Source organism: Calliphora vicina, chromosome 4, assembly GCF_958450345.1.
Source record: "Calliphora vicina chromosome 4, idCalVici1.1, whole genome shotgun sequence".
NCBI lineage: Eukaryota > Metazoa > Arthropoda > Insecta > Diptera > Calliphoridae > Calliphora > Calliphora vicina.
In genome coordinates, this window is record NC_088783.1 from 32,819,862 (window position 1) to 32,846,258 (window position 26,397).

At 28.7% G+C, this 26,397-nt stretch overlaps 2 protein-coding genes across 2 annotated transcripts; one reads left to right on the forward strand and one right to left on the reverse strand.

Annotated features, from left to right (window-relative positions):
* Positions 1 to 19,459: 19,459 nt before the first annotated feature.
* Positions 19,460 to 20,416, forward strand: Spase25 (Signal peptidase complex subunit Spase25). Its single transcript, XM_065508347.1, has 2 exons — positions 19,460 to 19,618; positions 19,755 to 20,416. The coding sequence occupies exons 1-2, from the start codon at positions 19,580 to 19,582 to the stop codon at positions 20,292 to 20,294; spliced, it is 579 nt and encodes a 192-aa protein (XP_065364419.1). The 5' UTR covers positions 19,460 to 19,579; the 3' UTR covers positions 20,295 to 20,416.
* A 4,031-nt stretch (positions 20,417 to 24,447) lies between these two features.
* On the reverse strand, positions 24,448 to 25,292 carry LOC135957579 (selenoprotein BthD-like). Its single transcript, XM_065508356.1, has 2 exons — positions 25,199 to 25,292; positions 24,448 to 25,134 (listed from the first exon to the last, which is right to left on the reverse strand). The coding sequence occupies exons 1-2, from the start codon at positions 25,229 to 25,231 to the stop codon at positions 24,646 to 24,648; spliced, it is 522 nt and encodes a 173-aa protein (XP_065364428.1). The 5' UTR covers positions 25,232 to 25,292; the 3' UTR covers positions 24,448 to 24,645.
* Positions 25,293 to 26,397: the final 1,105 nt, after the last annotated feature.

Consider the following 26,397-nt stretch of genomic DNA (forward strand, 5'->3'; position numbering starts at 1 on the left):
ACTAATTTTTTGTGCGATGCGAAAACGCAATAAAGGGTACCAATTGTAACATTTTTCTTTCGCATCGCAATAGAGAGTAACCCCCCTGAATTTCACTTGAGGGGGAGTCAAATTTTCCCAACTCTGGCACATTCTTATTGCTAATCGGCATAATAAACCTTGTGGTATAAAATGTGTTCAGGAAATTTATGTAAAATGTTATGGAGACCATTTTTATAGAATATATTAAATCTCGAAATCCTCAAGGCATGGGTCTTTTTTGTCCTTCTTTTAAAAAAGAGCAAAAAACTCCATTAAAACAGGGGTTAAAGGGGTTAAGGGGTTAAAATGTTCCTCAAAAATATTATCCGTGAAATTTTAATATAAGTCCCGGAAAACACCAATACGGAAAATTCAACCAGAAAGTCAGAAATAAGACATAACAAAAGAGAGCTTAGGGTTAGTTTCGCATTTATTAAGAATTTTATTTTAAAGAACCACAAAAATTTAGCATGAAAAAAAATAGTTCAAATTTAAATAAAAATTCCTAATATATCTATTATTTTACCTTCGATAGCAAATTCATTAATTACATTTTTTAGCTCCACTTCATTACCATACAAATTTCAGCATATTTCAGCAGATGAGCAAATGATTTAACATGGTTGAAGGTTCATTCAATATAAAACGTATTTCGATTTTTAAGAGTTTTCAAATTTATATTGTCCTTTTATTCCTCAATAATAAAAATAAATAAAACATTGTTTTTTTTTGTTTATTCGATTTAAAACAAAATGTAAACGAATTTTCTAATTCTCAAACACAAAACAAATAACTCACATTGTTCTCTACGTCCAGCTACATACAAAAAAAGACTCAAGGAAACAAATACAAACATGAAACCATCATGATTTGGTAACTTATTCAGTCAACTTTTTTTATATTGTTTTTATTTTTGTTGTACTCATGCATATAAATGTTAAAGTTAAACTCGTAAATATCCTTAACATGTTCAGACATCCAAACATACTCTCAACGTACATGCATATGTATGTATGCATGTAAGGATATTCTTCATTTTATATTTTATTCCTGTGTTTCTTCTTCTTTGGCGTCTTAAAAAAGGATAAAACAGTGTGTGTTCATGTGTCAGTTGGAATATATTCCAACATGCTTTTGTACGAGAGTACCGAGTATTTTGGCATGTTCATGACCGTTAAGCTTTCTTGTCTAATGTTAAGTCATGTTGCATGCAACATTATTGCAATAAAACATATTTATATGCATTTTGTATATATAAATGTACGTGTTTGTGTGTCACTATCTGTGTTTATATATTTATAAAGACTTACGTGTATCAAAGCTATATGTATGTAACTTGTTGTTGTTAATGTTTTACAGCCCAACAACAAAAGGACATGTGGCAATAAATTTACACACACGCTCGCTTTTACATTCACACAAAACAACCAAAATCTCCACAAGGAAATACATGCAGAAATAAACTTTAAAAAATAAAACTCAATTTTATTATGCAAAAAGAAATGAAATGAGACAACTTTGTTGGGTGGATCTTACATATTCGAAATTTAAATTTTCAGGTGAGAAGTTGATTTTAAGGAAAACGTGAAGGACATTAAATGACTATTTGGAAAATCGAATTAAATTTAATTCAATGTCTTTGGTTTTAGTAATTGAATCCATCTAACGCTCTTAAGAAACCTTCGCATTATTCTCAATTGTTCTTTTGATGTTACATAAGTATTACAATAGATATTTTAATGAAATTGCACTCATCAATTCGAACGTAACGGGTTTTAACGGCTGGTTTCAATAGTATGCAACATGATCATTCTAGAGATGTCTCTGGAACATGCTGGAAATCGTCAAAAGATGACTCTAGTGTATATAAATAGTTATAGCGCGTTGCTGAACTAGTCAGTTTATCGTAATTGGGTAAATGTTGAACGTATAAATAAAGACTCTGATTTATTTAAAAGAAATAAACCATCGTTTTAGAAAGGTAAAAACATAACAATGTAAATACAAAATACAAAAAACAGTTTAATGCATTTTTAAACATTTGTTAAAAGGAAATTGTATGACTTAAAACTGCGGGATTTACAATAAATGGCGTATCTTTTAAAGGCGGTTTTTATTTTTAAAATTTATATGTAATTTTGAAGGGTACATATATGTCATTTATTCTAACTTAGTTATTGAACATTATAGTGTAAACAACAAAGTTTTTTTTGCTTCGAAAATGTCGAAATTTGTGCCAACAATGCGTCATATGCGGGAAGTTTTGCTTTACTTCTTTAATTTGAAATAAATGTCGCTGAAGCACACCTATTGCTCATCAAAGCTTATGATGAATGTGTTCCATTATTTTCAACGTGGGATAGATGATTTGTGCGGTTCAGAAGAGTTGATTTTGACACGGAAGACAAATATCGCCCAGGCCAGCCAAAGAAGTTTGAAGACCAAGAATTGAAAATTGTTGTCAAACTCAACAAGAGCTTTCAAAATCATTGGGAGCTACTCAATCATCACTTTCAAAATGTTTGCGAGCAGGATTCATCCAAAAGAAGAACAAATTTAAGCTGCGAGACCTACAATATTGTTACGTTTTAACCTTTTCAAAACGCTGGTTTATTTCCTTTAAATAAACCGGATACTTTTGATTGCAAATAAAAGCTGTTTAGTAGTTTGAAAATTGTAACAACTCTTTATTTATTTAAAATGTACAACAACCACAGAACTAAATAGTCACTCAATGTTTTTTTTATACACGTTTATAAATTCTCAGAAATACAGACACTTTATAATGTATACGAATCACTTGAAAAATACAGCACACTTTAAGGCACTCAGTTGATGTTTATTCGAATAGCGTCTTTGATAAACTCACTCACGACTGCAACCTCTGCCACTATTTATAACACTGCATTACCATCTAGAAAGCTCTATTTCTACAATGTTCTTTAACTGAATATTCGAATTCGAATACAGCGTTGCCAACTTACGATCAAATCTACTGAAAGCTTTTATTTAATAATGCCCACAGATATGTTACAGTTTGCTATTACAGCACTGTTATTTGAAAGCATTATGCTACTTTTAAATCAGCCCTTAAAATCGTTATATTTGAATTCAAGTACAATTTCGTAACAATATGCTATAAAAGAAAATTTTTGCATCGAATCATTACTTGCCATGAAAAATGGATTCATTACGATAATCCCAAGCGTATGAGATCGTATGTGAAACCCGGCTAACCAGCCGAATCGAAATCAAAGCCAAATATAAATGGCGCTATGGCATTTTCATCCCAATTATTATCGTAATGAAAAATGGATTCATTACGATAATTCCAAGCGTATGAGATCGTATGTGAAACCCGGCCAACCATCCGAAGCGAAATCAAAGCCAAATATCCATGGCGCTATGGCATTGCTCTGTATTTGATGGGACCAAAAAGGTCCTACCTATTATGAGCTGCTACCGAACGCAACTGTTTCGTTTGAAGCTAGCATTGGCCAAAAAACGCCCAGACATGAAACCGCAATATTCTATCATGACAACGCTAGGCCACATTTTATGGACTGCTGGACATCCTTGAGTAAACAGTGTGCACAATGAACTCACCTTGTGTGGGGAACCAGGCCACGATGGTAATGAAGGAGCTGATTTTCTGGCCAACAGTGGCACCCGACCCTCGTTCATAGGTCCATAACCGTTCTTTGGCATCCCACGAGGATACACTATGGAACGTTTTAAGTTCATGGGTTGAATCGGAATTTTCCCGATTTTGGGGTAATTTACCTGAAATTAGATATTCCAAACGGTTCATTACTTTATCCAAACGTAGATCTCAATTATTGCTATCGCTCGGTAAAGGTGACTTGAGAATACTTTTAAGGTATGTATCATCAATTTGTTTAAAGTAATATTGAGAATAAACAGTGAAAGTTTTGTGAATTTGATGGTGACACCTCTGAACATGTTCTATGCGACTGCCCAATGCTGGCAATGTGCTGAATTAAATGTATCGGAAATGTCTTTTTGATCTGTCATGAAATAGAATAATTGGCTTCATATGTAGCCTAAATCTGTTGCGATGAAAAATCTAAGGCTGCACAAAAGATTATATGGGTCGCAGTGCAAGAAGCCCCGCTAATAATAATAATAGGCCACATGTTGCAATATCTGTTGAAAACTATTTAGAAAGAACTGTTTGGGAAGTTTTGCCTCAGCCGCTTTATAGTCCAGACCTTGCCCCGTCCAACTACTATTTGTTTCGATCGATGTAGAGTGCTCTCTGGAATACGCTTCACTTTAGAACAGAGTATCCGAAATTGGCTTGTTTCATTCTTGGCCTCAAAATAAAAGCAGTTCTTTTGTGTCGGAATCCATATGTTGCCAGAAAGATTAGATAATGTCATAGCTAACAATGACAAATACTTTCAATAAATTTATAAAGTACAAATGTTTCACAATAAAATTTTTCAAAAAAAAATCCGCATTTTTAAATCTTACACCCAATAATATAATTACTGCTATTGAAGATTTGATAATTTTTTAATTTTTCATATTAAAAGTTGATTTTTGGACAGAAATTTAAGTGATCAAATATTGAGTTTTTTTTTCAATTTAAACGATTTTTAACAAAGTTATTGATTTTTAAAGAATTGTTGAGTTTTTATATTAAAATTAGATTTTTGAACACAAATACAAGTGATAACAGATTGAGTTTCTTTCTCAATTTAAAAGCTTTTTAACAAAGCTATTGACATTTTAAGAATTTTAGAGTTTTTCATATGAAAATATTAATTTTTGGGCAGAAATACAATATAAGTGATCACATATTGAAATTACTTTTCCATTTAAATGCTTTTTAACAAAAGTTATGGAAAAGTATTGTCTTTTTATCAGAAATATGTATGTGTGATCAGTGATCACTGTTTGTTGATCAGAAATATAAGTGATCACAGATTCTGCTTATGTGCTGTTTTTCTATAGCGAATGAGCGTTTTGAGTGGACGTTTTACATGTATTTTGTTTTTGTTACAATAACAAAACACATGTTACATTTCCACTCAAAGTACTCGTTCGCTATAGAAAAACAGCACATTAATGTTCTATTTTAATGCTTTTGAACAAAATTATTGACGGTTTAAAAGTTCTTAATGTTGTCAATAGAAAAAGTCGATTTTTGGAGAGCGAGTTTTTCATATGAAAAATCGATTATCAGTGATCATCATATTGAGGTTATTTTTCCATCAAACGCATATCTATAATGAATGAGTGAAAAACTTATAATTTCATAAATGTTCTTTAAAAACAATAACATAAAATATGTATCCTTGCAACACCATGGTGTAAAAACCAGCTATACTTATATCCTCAAGGATAATCTTATACTCACACACATTTTTATATAAGTCATGTTTACTGAAACTAAGTAGAACATTTCTTCTACACTGTTTTTTTTAGTGTCATTAAGAAATTGCTATTATATTCAAAAACAAAACTGAAATCCTTTTTTAATGAGATCCTACTATTGCTACACTAATTAAAAAGAAATGTCATACCAAACCAAACAAACAAACACAGCATCAGTAATAGTTGCAGCAATAACGATTGAAGCAGCAGTTGCTGCAACATTAAAAACACTTGTAATTATTTGTAATTTTCAACCATTCAACTTATATTCAACAACAAGTATTCATGACACTATTCTTTCCCTTCAAGAAAAAATAAAAAACACAAGATTATTGCAAGTCAAAAAATCAAACTTATAGCTGGTGAAAATGACAGCAACACTTGAAACAGCAGCTGCAGCAACAACACTTGATAATTACACTCTTGCACTTGTGCAACACTTTTCTTGAAATTCTATAGAAAAAGACAGCTTTTTAAACAATTGTTTGTTACTTTAACAATTTAAGAAGCAAGAAAAAATAATAAACCACAAAAAATATACTGAATAATAAAAGATGCATGCATTTGAGTATTTTATGTAAGTTAATTATGACCATCATGATTTTTAACCCCAACCACCCCACAAAAGTGAAAACCTTAAACAACAGTGAACTGGAGCATTACAAGAGCAAACAGCGTTGTGCCTTGGAAAGCACAGATATCCCTGTAATGTTAACAGATTATTATTTTCATTCATAAAACTGCTGAGAAGAATAAACCACAGAGTTCAATGACAATGAGTATGGTACCAAGGCAGCTACAATTGTCACTTATGAAGGAAATGATTTTTATCAAATAGATATTAAAACAAGTAAGAAAGTATGGTCGGTCAAGCCCGACTATATAATACCCTACACCAAGTAAATGAGTAAAAATATTTTTCTTTTAAAATATCAATAATTTATATTTTTGAGTGATTTTCGGAAGTGGGCCTTATATGGGAGTTATGACCAATTATGGACCGATCACCATAAAATTAGGTCGTGTGATTTATGTCTATATTAAAGTTAACTATGTTAAATTTTGTGTGTATACCAACATTTTTAAGCGATTTATGCACGTTAAAGTGATTTTCGGAAGCGGGTCTATATGGGAGCTATGACTAATTATGGACCGATCGTAACAAAATTTGGTGACATGAATTTTGTAAATATAAAACTTATTTGGAGCGAAATTTGTGTAGATACATAGATAAATTAAACATTTATGACCGATAAAGTCCAATTTCGAGGGGACATTTGTATGGGGGCTAGGTGAAATAATGGACCGATTTCAGCCAGTTTCAATAGGCTTGGTCCTTGAGCCGAAAAAGTAATATGTACCAAATTTGATCGAAATATCTTCAAAATTTCGACCTGTACTCTGCGCACAAGGTTTACATGGACAGCCAGCCAGCCAACCAGACGGACGGACGGACATCGTTTAATCGACTCAGAAAGTGATTCTAAGTCGATCGGTATACTTTAAGGTGGGTGTTAGACTAATATTTTTGGGCGTTACAAACATCTGCACAAACGCATTATACCCTCCCCACTATGGTGGTGTAGGGTATAAATATGTTAAACTAGCAAACCCGGTTCGCTTCACCAATCATAGTAAAACTATGAAAGGATATAAAAAAATTTATTAAAACTCGATTTTGGGTATAAAATATGAGTGATCACAGATTGAGCTTATTTCCCTTAATATCACAGTATTTACAAAGTTATTCACGATTTAAAATATTTGAGTTTTTTATACAAAAAATCGGTTTTTGGTATAAAATATAAGTGATCACAGATTGAGCTTAGTTTCATTAAAATCACAGTATTTACAAAGTTATTCACGATTTAAAATATTTGAGTTTTTTTATACTAAAAATAGATTTTTGTTTCATTAAAATCACAGTATTTTCAAAGTTATTAACGATTTAAGATATTTGAGTTTTTTATACTAAAAATAGATTTTTGGTATAAAATTTGAGTTATCACTGATTCAGCTTAGATTCCTTAAAATCGCTGTATTTACGAAGTTATTAACAATTTAAGATATTTGAGGTTTTTTATACTAAAAATCCATTTCCTTAAAATCACAATTTACAAAGATATTTACGATTTAAGATATTTGAGTTTTTTATACTAAAAATCGATTTTGGGTATAAAATATGGGTGATCTCAGATTGAGCTTGCTTTCCTTAAAATCACAGTATTTACAAAGATATTAACGATTTAAGATATTTGAGTTTTTTATACTTAAAATCGATTTTTGGTATAAAACATGAGTGATTACAGATTGAGCTTAGTTTCTTTAAAATCACTGTATTTACGAAGTTATTAACAATTTAAGATATTTGAGGTTTTTTATACAAAAAATCGATATTTGGTATAAAATATGAGTGATCACAGATTGAGCTTATTTTCCTTAAAATCACAGTATTTACAAAGTTATTAACGATTGAAGATATTTGAGTTTTTTATACTAAAAACCGATTTTTGTTATAAAATATAAATGATCACGATTTTTGGTATAAATTTGAGTGATCACTGATTCAGCTTAGATTCCTTAAAATCGCAGTATTTACGAAGTTATTAACAATTTAAGATATTTGAGGTTTTTTATACTAAAAATCCATTTTTGGTATTAAAATTAAGTGATCACAGATTAAGTTTATTTTAACTAAAATCACAGTATTTGCATAGTTATTAACAATTTAAGATATTTGAGTTTTTTATACCACAAATCGATTTTGGGTATAAAATATGAGTGATCTCAGATTGAGCTTGCTTTCCTTAAAATCACTCTATTTACAAAGATATTAACGATTTAAGATATTTGAGTTTTTTATACTTAAAATCGATTTTTGGTATAAAACATGAGTGATTACAGATTGAGCTTAGTTTCTTTAAAATCGCAGTATTTACAAAGTTATTAGCGATTTAAAATATTTGAAATTTTTATACTAAAAATCGATTTTGGGTATAAAATATGAGTGATCTCAGATTGAGCTTGCTTTCCTTAAAATCACGGTATTTAGAAAGTTATTAACGATTTAAGATATTACAGTTTTTTACATTAAAAACCGATTATTGCTATAAAATATGAGTGATCACAGATTGAGCTTGTTTTCCTTAAAATCACAGTATTTACAAAGATATTAACGATTTAAGATATTTGAGTTTTTTATGCTTAAAATCGATTTTTGGTATAAAACATGAGTGATCACAGATTGAGCTTAGTTTCTTTAAAGTCGCAGTATTTACAAAGTTATTAGCGATTTAAGATATTTGAAGTTTTTATACTAAAAATCGATTTTTGGTATAAAAACTAAGTGATCACAGATTGAGCTTATTTTCCTTAAAATCACAGTATTTACAAAGTTATTAAATATTGAAGATATTTGAGTTTTTTATACTAAAAACCGATTTTTGTTATAAAATCTAAATGATCACAGATTGAGCTTAGATTCCTTAAAATCGCAGTATTTACGAAGTTATTAACAATTTAAGATATTTGAGGTTTTTTATACTAAAAATCGATTTTTGGTATAAAGTATGAGTGATCACAGATTGAGCTTATTTTCCTTAAAATCACAGTATTTACAAAGATATTAACGATTTAAGACATTTGAGTTTTTTTATACTAAAATTTTTTTTTTTTTTGTATAAAATATGAGTGATCTCAGATTGAACATTTAAATGCTTTTTACCAAAGTTATTAATGTTTTAGAATTTTTAAGTTTTTTATATAAAATAGGATATTTTGTCAAACATACCGTAAGTTTTTTAAACACACAGAGAAAACAGATTCATAATAGCAACCGAATTTGTAGCCAATCGAATGATCTTAGTGACCGAATTTTACATATTTTTAGAAGGGGTAACAAAAGTTTGGTTGCTTCAACCGAAATTCTTCTTTATCAAATGACTTTCTGTTGATAGAACCAAAATATTCTATGTGTGCAACCGAATCATTCGATTGGCAACAAATTCGGTTGCTAATACGAATCTGTTTTCTCTGTGCAGTTACTTAATTCTTTAATGCTTTCTTAAGGGTCCTGTTGTGTACCAACCTATTGTTGATGTTTTTAAAAATTCTCTTTTTTTTTTTGGTCAGTCATCTTCACTTTAATGAAATTCATTAAATATGCAAAAGATTTTTAGCATTATCGCCATGACTGGTTCAATTGTAGTTTTATAACATTATTTATTACTATTTTATTTATATATAGAATTTAGAATTTAACATCAAGTGCTTTCCTTTATATATGGCTTTATTTTTTTTTGTATTGTTAGTAGAACCTTGTTTAAAATAAAAAATAGATTTAGCATTTGAGCATGCTTTTTAAGTTGTAAAGTTTTTTTGTTGTGCTTCCTTTTCAACTAGTTCTTACTTACTTGTAAAATTGTATTTTTGGTGTGTCATATATAAAAATCATACTATTTTTTAGCATTTTAAATTTGACACTACGTGTAAAAAATGAGATTTTGTTTGTAAACAACTTCAATTCAATTACATTCATGAGTGTACGAAAAATCATGCAAAACAAAGTTGTTGAATTTTAGTTTGATTTTTTGTTTATATGCTTGAGTTTTTAGTATTTTGGTAATGAAAGAAAAATAGGCTGGAAAGTTGGTTCAAAAAACAATATATGTAGATAAACAATATGGTTATTTTGGAATAAATGAATCTTAAAGTATTTATAGTGTAAGTAACCCCCTTGTTCATAATGAAACTTGTAATTTTATTAAAGGTTTATAAACAAATTTTATATGGAAATTTTGTTTTAAAAATCTGTAACCAAATAGAAATTTAATTATGAACATGATTGTAAAAAAAATTACAAATTTACCTTTTTTTAAGTAGTTCAACAGCAAGTCAGCAGTAGATTTTGAGATATTTGGAATTGGAATTATTTCATATTTAATTAAATCACTAAAAACACATCTTGCATTTTTCTATTGATTATGTTTTCACAAAACAGGCCATTGATTTTTACTTTCAGATTTTATTTATAATTTTTTTTAATATATATTTTTTAATAAATTTTTTCTCTCATTGGGAAATTTTAACATTTCGCTTTCTTCATTACATTTTGAGAGACATATATTTGAAATATATTAACTCATAGATATTTAGTAACACTTTTAATTATTTAATAATTTAATAATTTAACTTTTTAATATTTTTTTGATATTACGACTCGGAATTTAAAAGATTTTTAAATAGATAGTTGATTTAGGTTTTATTTTTTTTTTAATTTTATTATTTTTTTTTTATTTTTTGTATAAAATATGAGTGATCACAGATTGAGCTTATTTTCCTTAAAATTGCAGTATTTACAAAGTTATTCACTATTTAAGATAATTGTGTTTTTTAATCTAAAAATCGATTTGATAACATATGAGTGATCACCAGGGAAACCAAAATATGCAAATGCATGTTTTTTCTGGTGAGTCTAATGAGCACATGGATAAGATATTTACACGTTTCAGAACTATTTTGAAATTTTGGCATCGATTTGTTAGTGCATATTTTTGCATATTTTACCCTTAAATGCACATTTTTGCATATATTTGTTTTTAGAGCATATTTATGTCATATTTTTGCGTTTTTAGAGCATATTTTACTGTTTAATAGCATATTTTGACTTTATCAAAAACAAATTTTGTCATACTTATTTTTCGCTGTTGTGTTACAGGTTTTTACTTCCTTTGTTTAAAATTCAAAATTGAAAAATAGATGGTTTTCACCAAAAAAAAAATTTAAAAAACAAAAAAAAATTTTTTAAAATTTAAAAAAACAATTCGAAAAATTTTTTTTTCCAAAAAAATTAAAAAAACTGAAAAAAATGTTTGTTCAGCCAAAAATATTTAAATTTTTTATTTTGAAGTATAATTTGGTGAAGGGTATATAAGATTCGGCACAGCCGAATATAGCTCTCTTACTTGTTTTAATATAAAATAAGCACTATTTTAATAATAGCGCCATCTAAATATCAAATTTTAGTTCTAATTCAAACATAACCGTTCTAAGTGTTAAAGAATATTGTCATTGAAATTTGCTCCTATAACATCAGCTGATGTCGAAAGAACATTTTCTATGTATAAAAATGTTTTCAGATCCAATAGACAACGATTTTTATTTGAAAATTTAAGTCAATATTTTGTAATTTATTGCAATAATAACCTTAATTGAAGAAGTGACTTTATATTTATATAAAATATCATCAAAAAATACCTCTCGAGGCCTTTTCATAGCTTATGTTCCTATAGTTTTTATGCTGTATTTATTTTTTGTTATTCTTGTTTTAGTTCATGTTATTTTTGTTTATTTTATGTTACTTTACCTTTTTAGAAATGAATTGTATTGATTTTTTTAAATAAAAGTATATTTTTTGGTTAAAAATTATGTAAAAGTTTGTTTTTTTAAGAGCATATTTTTTAAATTTTAAGAGCATAATTTAAAGTTTTTACTGCATATTTAAAGCGCTTAAAACGCTTTTTTTAGAGCATATTTCCGGTTTCCCTGGTGATCACATTATCGTATTATCGATAATGATCTATGTACGCAACACTGTGTCTTTGCTAACACTCTTACTGTGTCTCAGCTAAAGGCTTTGAAATTTAAAAGGTATTTCGTCACATGGCAAAAAATGATTTTTCTAGAAAAACAATGAGGAAAATTTAGTGGATCCACAAGTTATCCTCTAATTACCTTTCAAGCAAAAAATTTCCTAAAATAATACGAGGTATGTGACTTTTTAAATTTCCCGGCTGTTAACTGAAAGGGTGTCTAACTGCTGCTGTCAAAATTTCAGCAAGCTGCGTCATTAAGTTTGTGTTTGACAGCCATTGATACAAGACTACCTCGTGACTTGAGAAGAAATTGGAAATTGACTCATTATGCATTATTTTTGGCGAAAAAAGCCATTACTCAAATAAAGGCTAAGCTTGATAAATACTATGGGGACTCTGCACCATCAATTTCAATGGTAAAAAAGTGGTTTAATAAATTTCGTTGTGGCCTTAAAAGCACAGAAGATGCCAAACATTCTGGACACCCGAAACAATTCAAAGAAATCACGATATGGTTTTGGCCGATCGGAGATTGAAAGTGCGAGATATTGTGCAACCAATAGGCATATCACATGCCTCAGTAGTTTCAATTTGAATGATCACATGGGTATGAGAAAGCTTTCCGCAAGGTGGCTGTATGTATTTGTATTTGTATATATTTTTAAAGCAGACGACTAAATGTTAATTATAAAATATTATGGTTGCGGCAATTAAATGAATGATTATGTTTGTCATAATATTGTAGAATAACTTGTATTCGTGTTGAAAAATTGACTGTAATCATCGCAACCATGTATTTTCTCTAGACAAAAAAGAAATACTTTTTTCATAAAATCTCAATTTCACATTAAAAAATCTGTCAACATCTTTACCACTTGTAAAATTCTAGCAGTCCAAAAAGAACACAATTTATAATTTCTCCTTATGTACGTACTACGTACTAAAGTCATAAATTTTACAACAAATTAAAATTTAATTGTCTGGGCAAAAGCTAAAGACATAAAGTTTTTAGACATTTCCCAAAAACAAAAAAACAAAAATATTAAAAGACACTTAAATTGTTTAATAAATATGCCATTAAATGCTACAAGTTTACTATAGCTGTGATCCCCCAACAATGTTGCCATTGCCATTATAAATATTTTTTTAACATTAAACAGAAACAGCTTGTAATTATTAGTCTGTTTAAATGTAATTAAATTCACATAATTTAACATAAATATACGAGTATTTTTGAAAATAGTAAGAAAACATGATTATTAAGTACACAATAATTACCAGCACCACATAAAATAAATAAATATTGTAATATTTTTATTAAAGAAAACAATAAATTCTTTTTTATGTCGTTTTAATTAAATTCACAATTTCTTCAATGACCTTTTGTGTAGAAATGTGTGAAAAGGGGAAAATAATGCAAATACAAAGAAAAAACTTGTCGTAATAAATAATAAAAAAAAAACAAGTAAGAGTGCTATATTCGGCTGTGCCGAATCTTATATACCCTTCACCAAATTATACTTCAAAATTTTAAATATTTTTAGGTAAACAAAATTTAATTTTTTTTCCAGTTGTTTTTTGAATTTTTTGAAAAAAAAAAATTTTTCGATTGTTATTTTAAATTTAATTTTTTTTTTTTTTTAAATTTAAATTTTTTTTTTTTAAATTTTAAAAAATTTTTTTTTTTAAATTTAAAAATTTTTTTTTTTTTTAAATTTTAAAATTTTTTTTTTTGTTTTTTCAATTTTTTTAAAAAAAAAAAAAATTCGGGTTCAAAATTTTTTTCCCGATTTTGACCCATTGTAGGTCCAACTTACTATGGTCTTATATACGTCGTTGCAAATGTCTTTGAAATATCTATTATTAGATATCCATATTGTCTATATTAATGTCTTAGTAATCCAGATATAGGTAAAAAATAGGTCAAAAATAGAGGTTGTCTTGGTTTTTTCCTCATATCTCAGCCATTTGTGGACCGATTTTGCTGATTTTAAATAGCAAAATTCTCGAAAGCATGTCTGACCGAATTATTGAAGATTTGGATCCCGAAGATATCTGGGGTCTTCAGAAAACTGATTTCAACAGACAGACAGACAGACAGACGGACAGACAGACAGACAGACAGACAGACAGACAGACAGACAGACAGACAGACGGACATGGCTTAATCGACTCCGCTATCTATAAGGATCCAGAATATATATACTTTATAGGGTCGGAAATGAAAAATGTAGAAATTACAAACGGAATGACAAACTTATATATACCCTTCTCACGAAGCTGAAGGGTATAATAAAATTTAAAAGTAAAACTAAGTTTTTAATACTATTTTAAGGATTAGTTGTAATAAATTATCTCAAGGAATTTAAATTAACACCAAGCACAAAATGAACTTACAAGGGAGCGAAAAAGTAATCGAATTTTATATTTATATCAAAGCACTTAAAAAAGTAGCAACAGAAGCAATGAATTTAATAACGAATTTGAATGCAATGAAAATGACAATAATGACAATAAGTATGTTATCAACCTATCCATCTGTATGTTGAAATCAACTTTCCGTAGCCGCCAAATAACCTACATACATATGTATATGATTCATATATCAATATATTCGATATAGTCCCAGTTCAGTTGCTATTTAAAATCGAGAAAATCGGTCCACAAATGACTGAGATCCAAAAAAACACGACTACATCGATTTTTTTCACTTACAAATGGTGCAATCGACTTAGATACATCCACTACTTGTAATACTGCTGGGAAATAATACAAGTACATATATAAAACATATACAAGTAAGTATATAAATAAGTATGTGGTTTATAAGCTTTATTATACAAGTGAAATAAATTAATTTACCATGGTAAAAACCACAAAAAAGGGGAATTCCTTTATATAAACATAATTATAGCGTCAGTAGAGTAAGTTGCAAAAAGTAACGACATAGAGCCGGTAACGATATCGTTTGTAATTACAAGACAAAACATGTTCTTAATAAAATTAATTAAATATGAAAAACATTTCGTACAACTTTGTTAAAGGTATTTATAGACGGCAATACTGAGTATTAATATTTGTCAAAAACTCAAGTATCATAATACAATTTTATCGTCTAAACAAAATTTGTATTAGATTTTCAAAAAATACAAATGATTTTTTTGATTTACGGTCGGTATTGAAAATTTGTTTAAAACAATTCAAAAACTTTTTATTTTCATATGTATCGGGTATGTATTTATAAATACAAATAAGGCAAACAAAAATGTCATGAAAATATAAAATAAAAATAAAGTTTGCAGAAAAATATCAATCAACAAAGAAATAAAATATTTGTAATACTATCGTGTAAACAAAATATGTTTTTTCGAAACGATTTTTTTAAATACCGAATGATTTCAATAATATTTTAAATTTGAAAAGTGTTAATACAATATTATGACCACTGTAATCATCAATATGACTGCCGCAACCATATTATGTCACAGTTGCTATTCACTTGAATGCTGTAATGAACTATTTTATCATACAATTTTTTGAATATGTCACGTTCTCTATCGTACGTTTATCTTTTTTTAAATACAAATATGTTGCTACTCGGGGAAAATTAAAATAGATCCACTAAACTATAAAGAATATTGCAATAAAGAGCTGAGAAGAAACCGTGAATTATCAAAAAAAATTTAGCTTTTGAAATTATGCTAAAGAAAATTAAAAGTTTGTAAAGAAGCATTAGGAAAGGCAGTAACGATGACAGCAAATGAATTACCAGTGGGATTAGTTAAGGAGTTTAAAATTATGTCGCGCTATAAATGTCGCATTCTGAATCATACGAAAGATTGAAAAAATGCAAATGCTAATACATATTTCAATCTGAAAGCTATTACGGTTAAAAAAAATGTTTAAATTTTTGCATTTTTCTAAGTGCAGTCGAAAACGAGTTCTATTTTTTTGTAGCGTTCTGGATTCCACGTTTATTACTAATATGTAAGTACATATGTATAATTGAAAACAACAAGAAAGGAACAAGAGAAACATTTTAAGATTTCTTAATTTTTTTCAATACATACAAAGTTTTGCGAATGTCACGTTATGGACCATGAAAAAGTATATGGAAATTTTTTCTATAACTTGGAAATTTTAGAATTTTCTTACTCAATTTTTCAATTAATTTCACATACATATAAGTTTCAAATTACCATTATTTGAATAAATATTGTAAAATCTGAAGAAAAAAAACCCACACATTTGGGAAATTCAAACTTTCCAGTTGGGTTGGATTTTTTTAATTCTATTCAATACATTATATACAAGTAAATGTAAATATCATCCTATGATCAGTTTTAGAACAAAACTAATATGGAAAATCTTATATTTAAAATTTTAGACACGTCAAAATCCAAAATATTTTTATAGGATTATTTTCAGTAAATAATTTTATTGTGTAATGACTTAAAAGCTCAACAAAATATTGTTACGTTTTAACCTTTTCAAAACGTTGGATTATTTCCTTTAAATAAACCGGATACTTTTGATTGCAAATAATAGCCGTTTAGTAGTTTGAAAATTGTAACAACTCTTTATTTATTTAAAATGTACAACCAAAGAATTAAATAGTCACTCAATGTTTTTTATACACGTTTATAAATTCGCAGAAATACAGACACACTTTATAATGTACACGAATTCACTTGAAAATACAGCACACTTTAAGGCACTCAGTTGATGTTTATTCGAATAGCGTCTCTGATAAACTCACTAACGACTGCAACCTCTGCCACTATTTATAACACTGCCATCTGCACTCTAGATTGCTCTTTAACTGTCTAGAGCTTTCTAATACATGCGCCATCTGTGGTGTACTTTCTACAATGTTCTTTAACTGAATATTCGAATACGAATATACGGTCGCAGCAAACAGCGTTGCCATACTTACGATCAATGGTCAACTGAAAGCTTTTTATTCAATGTTAATAATGCCCACAGATATGTTATAGTTTGCTATTACAGCACTACTATTTGAAAGCATTATGCTACTTTTAAATCAGCCGTTAAAATCGTTATATTTGAATTCAAGTACAATTTCGTAACAATATTTTAAATATGATAATTTTTAAATGACATTTTATATAAAACTTTTTTGAGGAGATAACAGCTGTTATTATCTTACTTCATACGGATCGTGTAAAAGCAACAGTCAACCTTAATACTCTTCCCATTTTGGTGTTGGCAAAAAAATCACAAAAATCTTTTTTTTTGCACTAAATTCAAATTTTTTTTTCTATAATTTCAAATTCATCAACCTATGCTAATTCACTTGTTCGCATTTCGCGTCTATTGTAATTTTGCACTTGAAAGGTTTATGAAAAAATGTTTGTGACAATTATACAAAAGAATTACATATATTATTACCCTTTTTATACTTGTTTTAAATAAAATTCATATTTATGTGAAAGTGCTGTAGGCTTAAAGGAATCATGTGTTCTTTACACTTTGATGACAGTCGGCCACATTCTTTCTTATAGCGTAGGGAACATTTAGTCGAAACTGAGTTAGGTCTTTGACAAGGTTTCCGATCTATGTCTAATCTAATACGTGATAATTTGTACTATTTTCCAATATATTGTTTATTGAAAATATATATCAAGTAAATAAACAAATTTTAAAAGAAGGAAATCGGAATGTGTGTTTGATATTTTAGCAGGAGAAAGGGAAAACTATTCAAGGAAGCTGGTCTAGAATATTAATTGGATCTTAATGAAGGTCTTTAAAAGGCCCTGATATTGATGACCTAATGATGTATACTGCTTGATAATTTCTAGTTTGCCGCACTCAATATTTTTTATGAAAATTGAGTTTGAAATCGGTTATGTAGTGTATCCACTTTTGACATCAAATTTTTTCGCATTTTGTTAAAAATATTAAGCATTGTATTGGAGATGTTGGGACTGGTACATTTATAAAATGATAACTATATAATGCTGAAGTGCATTTAAGATTCGATCTAGACAGCCAATTATTTGTACTCTCCTGACTTACTTCATAATTCTTTGTTAAATTATTTTTTTTATTTTATATTCAAGGTTACCACAATAAACTTTTGTGTTTTTGATAGGGAAATGTAACAGCAATGTTTATTATGAGATGAGAAAGGATTTAATTTACAGAAAATTAATTAAATTATAAAGTAATTTCATTATATAAAGGAATTGCGTTTTATTTAATATCATAGAAAGCAAAAGGGTTTTAGGAACATTCCAATGTTTCAGTTGCTTTATAAAAATTCTTGCTGTTTTGTTTAAATTTTGTAAAGAATTTTGTCATTACTTGCAATTAAATGAGTTTAATTGAGTTAATTATGTATAATAAATTGAAATACTTGAAAATGTAAAGGGAGAAAGTTTGTGCGGTTTTTAGTTACTTAAAACGCGAAAATTATCATGTCATTCTATAAGGAATTTTAAATGTAAAATCTCATTTTCAATTGTTCTTTTCTGAATATGAGCATTTCAAATCAAGATCGTTTAAAAGAAGTACGCAATCTTTTATGTGAAGTGAACTATAATTAATTGATCAACTGATTGATTCTAACTTCTAGGAATTGATTATGAAATTCTTCAGCATAAATGTAGATCGGTTGGTTTAAAATATTTCAAGCCCGTCTTAACAAAAATCTATTTTATGTTTGCACACTTATTTATCTCCTGTTATAATCGGCAAGTAAACCATGGCATTTTTCAATGCTATTCATTCAAGAGTTTTTAAATCAGAAGCACTTCCAAACTTAAGTTTTTCTAGAACTTTTTTTTAAAATGGAGTTAACACACTGTTACAAAAAACTAGAGATAATAAAATGTTATCAAGCTCGCAACTTTATACTCCTCCTCCGGCTCAACGGTGGCAAGTAAACTACTATAAACAACAATGTGGCAACACATCCAAACAATTTTTCAAACACCAACCAAAACCATGAATTAGTAAATTTTTCAACCCTCAATAAACATTTAAAACAACAGCAAATTCCTGAACCTGTTATCCAAGTTATTCGAATACCCTATTTATCAAGCCAGTAATAAAATGAAATTTCAATACCTTTTTTCACAACTGTGCATTATTAACTAATGACACACACATCCAATGATATTTGCTAATTTGCAACACTTTTTCCAATTGGATTTTTTCGCATAATTCCACAATTTCCAAACAAAAAACATATGAATTTAATAAAACATACTCTATTCTATATTTTCCGACACTTTTTAAAATTACACAAACATTTTTAACTCATTATTTCATAATTAAAAACTCACACAAAGTTTACGCGGTTAAACCGAACCGGACGCGAACAAAATTTCCAACTAATATGAATTTTGACATTTCCGTGCAGCGTTGTATACACAAGTACCATTGATAGTTGCAAATTTTATACCACGACAATACAACTCTATGCGGCTTTTAATCTAAAAAACAACTGTGTGTCGCGTTGTCACTTTTTTTGTAGCACAAACAAAAAAAAAATTCTGCATTTTCTTAATAAATTTTATTGAATTTTACTTTTAAATATGTCTAAAAATAATGAAAAACAACAAATGGAAGAAGTTGTAAGTTCATATTTTTGAAATGTTTCAAAAAATATATAAAGTTAAATACGAAACAAAGTATTTTTCATCGACCACGTCATGTTTGTGGTTAGTATGGCAGAATTTTTTAATAATAGTATTTAATTTTTCATTGTAGGAAGTAAAAGTAAACAAATGGGATGCCACAGCCGTCAAGCATGCCTTAGATGATGCCGTTAAGAATGCCTTATTCGCCACCAGACCACAATTGAAGGAACAGTTTGGTTTAATCAATACCCGCCTGGTTCTCTGCACTTTGGCTGTGGGAGTAGCAATTTTGGCCCATGGCTGGGATTTCACACATCCATTCCCTGAATCGAAACCAGTACTAATGTTCTGCGTTGTCGCCTACTTTGTATTAATGGGCATTTTAACTTTACACACCACATTCCGTGAAAAGGGCACCTTTGCGGTGGCCGTTGAAAAGTCTTCGAATGGCAGTCAAAAAATCTGGGAAGCCAGTTCAGATATGAAGAAATATGATGACAAATATACCTTGGTGCTTTCCGTAAAAGACACAAAATCTCTGAGAGAGGCTACTAGTGTTAAATCTTGTGCTAATTTTGTGGATGCTAATGGTATTATTGTTGATAAATTGGTTGCCAATGAGGTGAATCGTTTGTATAACTCCTTATCGGCCGAGAAGAAAGAAAAATAGCTCGTTGTTGCTGAAAGCGAGGAATCTTTATTAGAGGAAAGTAAACAGGAGGGCAAATTCGAAGATAATGCTATTCCAACTGAATGTGTTTAAGTTAATAAATAAAAATCTTTTAAAACTTAGTTTTTGTAATAATTTAATTAATTTTAATGGAAATTCAAAATTAAAGAAAAATTTGAGATAAACATATGTTTTTGTTTACAAGATTTTTAAAATTAGGGTTTCCAGTAATTTTGTAGCTAAAAAAATATGCGACATAAAATTGTTTCAGATGTAGCCTACAGCAAGTTCCTCATTTGAGTTCACTTTTAAGCTCCACTGTTTCACGATAAAATTGAAAAATCATAATTGTTAACAGACATAGAGCTAAAGTATTTTTTTAAACCGAGGGGGGTTATTATGTAATTCGAAACGAAACACTCGAACAAACGAATTTCTTTTCGAAAGGAGTTACATAATAACCCCCAGGTTGGCTACCGATTTGAAACTGTTAAAAGATAACGGTAACACCAATTTAGATTATTTTGGTACAGGTATGCTTATGATAACTGTAATATATCGGACAGACTTAATTGATAAAGTTCATAAAAAATAAGCTGACATAGATTGTACTCTATTACATATCGTCACCTACAATGCAAATTTGTTTTTCATAATATTAAATTTAGAGATTAACGGTATTTACGATTATATCGGTAACTTTATTTTATCAATAACTGTAATTGCAGTTATTTCGGTAACGGTAGCTTAGCGGTAATTGTATCGAGTTGAAAGGGTAGTTTAAGGAAACATTTGAGAACATGCTTGTTTTATAATTCAAGATAGTGAATGGTATGAAAAGCTAATAATCGATTTTCGACATTTCGATCAACCATTTTCATTTCGATATACGCTATAATTACGGATTAAAATCATATTTTGGAAGAGTATTATAACTCCTTTATATTGATGTGCTCATTTTATAAACCGTAACGGCAAACATTTGACATCGGAGTATATAATCGATCAAGCAAAAATCGTTTTTAGGCCCTTTAAATCGATTTTCGACCATAATCGTAAAGGATTTACCATTCACTAATTCATACAGACATGCTGTTGTAGCTGCTGTGAATGCTATATAAAAAAAAAATTAAAATAAAAAATATAAATATAAACTTTTTTTCAAGTTACACTAGGGTCTAGATATATAAAAATCATTAATAAAAAACAAAAAAATACGTTTTCCTGTGTTTCTGAAACTAAATTTTTAAAAAGATGTGTATTTACTATATTTCAAGTTATAAGTTAGATATATAAAAATCAATAATAAAAAAAAATATTTCTAAAAATTCAATTCCGTAAAAATTTAAAAAAAAAAAAGTATTTCGGCGGGTGCTGGCGGCTACAATTTTTTACGAGAACATTCCCCAGAAGATTCTTTAAATCATGTATATAGTCATTGGACGGGCTTCGACGGTCTCTTTTTTTGGCAAGCTATATAATATTCTTAGAAAAAAAATATCAGCGTATTTGAGACCCAAGTTTAAAGGACTATATCAGGAAAATGGAGATGCCCATAAATATAAGATATACACTTAATAAAAGCCTATATCAATGTTTATCTATGTTTTGAAGTGTCAATTTCTATATGGTAAAACAATTGAGATATGTATATGTAATTTAGTCAAGCAGTAAAATAGTAAAAAAAATAAACGAAAATATGATTAAAAATTTTTTGAACTTCTGGCGCTTCTCTCGATAAAACAAAATGTCCAATTGAAAAACCTATTTGTATTGGAGGACAGCAGATTGTCAGCTTCCAAAAAAACCTCGTTTTTCCAAATTCTGAAGATACCGATTTTTATAATTTTGTCCACCTAGATTTTGATTTGGAACCACAGTGTTAAGGTTAGAATATAATTTGTTGAAAACCGAATGATTCCATTATATCGAGCCCTTAGCGCCAAATTATCGTAAGCGACAAAACACAAATTTTACAGGAGGTTTTTTCGATTATTTTGAAATTTGTACATAAAATTAAAAATGTTATGATGCGATATAATATAATTTCGTTCAAGCTATTTGTCTATTTTTCAAAAATATTTATAACTTTTGGCAATTAAAAATTCATGGAATACTTTATTGAAAAATATGACAAAAAAAAGTTTTTTATTGAATTTTTGCATAGATACAAATTTTTCGAATTGAAATAAAATTGTTATTTATGAATAGTTTTTAATGAAATTTCACAGTTATGTAAAATTTTCTATTCAAAATGGAAAAATAAAAACGAATTTTTAAATTTATTATCAGCAATTCCCAAAAAATTCTTGAAAAATCCCAAAAATGGAATTTTTAGTATTTTGGCTGAGTTATCGGAACCCTTTACAAAATAATTAAAAGCATATTGGGCCATCTAAAATCGGTTACTATATTTTGATATCGAATATGCGATTTCAGAATTTTTGCCCTAAATATTAATTTTACATAAAAAAATAGGTGTTTTTTGAATGGACCTGGTCCCCTCGGTAAGAAAAATTTTTAATTTTTTTTCAATTAAAATATTTTTTGAAAACTTAGCTTTCAAAAAGTATAAATTCCTTATACATCCTCTTAGAATTTTTTTGCGATAACTTAAAAAGAAAAAAAGTTGTTTTTTCCCTTTCTTTAGCGAAAAAATCGGCTTTTTAAAATTTTTTAAATTAAAATGCATATAACTTTGGACTTAGCCATTATTTTTAAACACTTCTTTTTCTATTTGACACATACATATGTTGTTAGTCTAATGAAGGAAAACTGGAGAAAATCGGAAAATATTTGGATACGCTGTTATCAAAAAACTGGAGTAGGCTGGGTAAAACTGTTGAAAATTTAATTTTCGAATATATCCTAAGCTATAAGAGGTAATTGATAGCCACGACTAAGTATTTTGTAGCGCTCGATGAAAAGATTCTATATCTGTAATTTTTTTGAAATCGGAACACAAACTAAGAAATAGGATCGTTTTAAAAATGTAACATACCCGAGGTGTCCTACTTTGAGGACCCTTGGTCACGCCCCTGGTGGGCCCATGAGGTCCACATTCAGAACTTAAACTTAACAGCACTTCTTCTTTGCGCATGTGAAATTTCATTTAAACCAATCTAATCATTTAGAAGTTACAGATTTATTTCCCTCTTTTTTTTCTATACCACTGTGTGTCGCTTACGATAAAATTCGTTTACTGTAAAATGTAAACATTGACTTACGATAAAATCTTACCCCCTATAATTTTGAAGTTATTAACAATTTTGATATTCTGAGAACGCTAAAACATGAGTCGGTCCATAAAATTTAAATTTTTGCAATAAAAAAAATTTTGAAAATGTCGCTTACGATAATTTGGCGCTAAGGGCTCGATATTTACAGATTTTTTCTATTCCAGTAACATTATCTGTTACAGTTGGCAAATAAACATTACATTTAAAATAATTGGATTTCTGTCTCTCAACTACAATTTTTCACGTACTGCAGAACAATTCGGTCATTAAGAATGAATCGAATTGAAATTTTATGTTATTAAATGAATTATTAAGGTCACTAACATAACAACTTCTAGGATATTCATATTTAGATAAAATATTTTTTTTATATACTATCTGGTAAAAGTCTATGAAAATTACTTAGGTAACTTATCAGAATTTTAAACATAGTTAAGGCTAATCAATGTTTAAATATAATTTTTTGTATGAATAGGAAAATGGGAAAAACCTGCCACGGATTTTTTATTCATTGAGAATTATAAGTGTGGAACATCATTGGAAAACCAAAAACATTTTCTTATTCGAAAAACTTATCTGGGTTTTGACTTAATTTTGTATTACAAAATTCATGGGAATGAAAATATTGTATATTTTCCGGTTATGGAAAAAGTCCCTGAAATTAAGAATCCTACTTGTTAATTTTCAGGAGAAACATAACCTAACCTTACATTTTCCACTTTTTCTTAATTCTATTTTACTTGTTTCTCCCGTTTCATTTAAAACATTTGATAGTCGGTCATATTCCGGAGGAATACTGGTGAATACTTCGAGAACAATTTTAGTTCAATGAAACAATGGCTTAAATAGAGGCAAGCAAATTAAATAACATTTTAGACCCCATTTAGCTCATTAAGAAATGAAAGTCAACAAAGTTTTGTTTTAATAAACAGTATATAAACATATTTTAATTAATAAACATGTCCTATAAGTTTTGTATGTCCATTTCTCTCAACATTCAACTAAAAAAAGCTTCGTTTAGTAGAGCTCCCATTTACAGGTTTTACCACTACTAAAGTCATAAAAGTTATAAAATGTAAAGATTAACAAACGAAAATACTTATTAGACAAAGTTACTTCTTAGGTCTACCGCGTTTGGCCTTTTTGGTGGAAGTAGCCTCAACAGGTTTTTCCTCATTCTCAGCAACGTCTTTACTGTTTAAAGACGCAAGAGACTCATCTTTCAATTCATCGGCTTCCTCTAATTTCAAAAATTCCTTAAGATCTTGGACAATATTTGCTGGTGACGGAAATTTTGCTGCTCTTGGTGTATTCTTCAAGCCAGTCCATATTAAAGAACGTTCCTCAACATCACTGGATGGTACATTAGCTATTGAAACTTCAAATGAGCCACGACGCGGCGGTCCATCAGCGTTTATGGCCAGCTGTAATTCTAAATCAGATTTGAGTGGCATCAATAAACTAGTTATATCGCGGTGCAATGCTTCTGCCCGCCTTTTAAACACCGATCAGGATCGACAGCATTCGATGTATAAAACCGGTTGATTATTGTTTAATTTTGTTGCCTCCTCGGCTGTCTTGGCTTTTTTGGAAGCTGGAGCCTAGAAAAAAATGAAATTGTTTTAATACTAGTTGAAGAAATATTAAATATAAATTCTTTTATACTTTAGATGTCCCGCCTTTTCTTTTTGGAGGCATTTTTAAATGCTTTTCATTCAAGATTTATTAAATCAGAAGCACTTACAAAATTATGTATTTTTCGAACTTTTTTTTAAAATGGAGTTGCCAACGTTACAAAATACTAGTAATAATAAAATGCTATCAATCTGGCAACTTTATACGCCTTCTCCGTCTGACATCAGCCAAATTGGCTGACATCAGCCGCTCACATATGTATTTCTTTTGAGAATGTTTGGCTCATAAACCCTACAAATCTAAACCGTAAAAACTTCATATAAAAAAATGGTTTTGCTGTTGTCAGCCGCTGAAGTCAGCAGTGGTGTTGCCACTGGCCGGCCAGTCGTGATGAATTTTACACAGCGGTTGATTTTATTTGAAAATACAAAAATGATTTGTTTTTTATTCATACACTTAAAATAATTTTGTGTGCAAATGATTTAAATAATTTTATAACAAATTCAAATGTCTACATACCAATATTTATAGCCATATATAATATTTAAGAATTTTATTATCAACAAATCAAACACAATCAGTAAAACTCTATAATACAGAACATTAATGTATTACTAAACTGTCTAATTTAAGTTTAAAATTCATTTGTTTTAAAAATTTTAGTTTTTTAACTCATTGATAAAAATACAGTATGTATTGTATTTTGAAAATCTAATTAGATTTTAGAAAATCTCATTTCAAACTATGTATATTGCGAAATAATGGTTCAAACTTTTTTTGAAGAAATAATGTTCAACATAAACTGCCAAATCAAGAAATAAAGTTAATTATAACGTTAAGAAATAAAAATTAATCTGTATATATATTGTTTTGCTCGAAAACAATATATATACGAGCAAAACAATATATATACAGATTAATTTTTATTTCTTAACGTTATAATTAACTTTATTTCTTGATTTGGCAGTTTATGTTGAACATTATTTCTTCAAAAAAAGTTTGAACCATTATTTCGCAATATACAGTAGTGGTCAAAACATTTGGAACTGAAATCGGATTTTAACTTTTCATTGATTAATTTTCTCCAAATCACATTTCGTTGCTAAAATTTTTTTTCATGTCATCATACATGTATGTATTCAAAATGCAGCTCTTCATAATATTTGCAACTCGTATTAGTCTTACTCTTAACTATACTATTAACAGTAACAAATGTTAGGAAATAACGG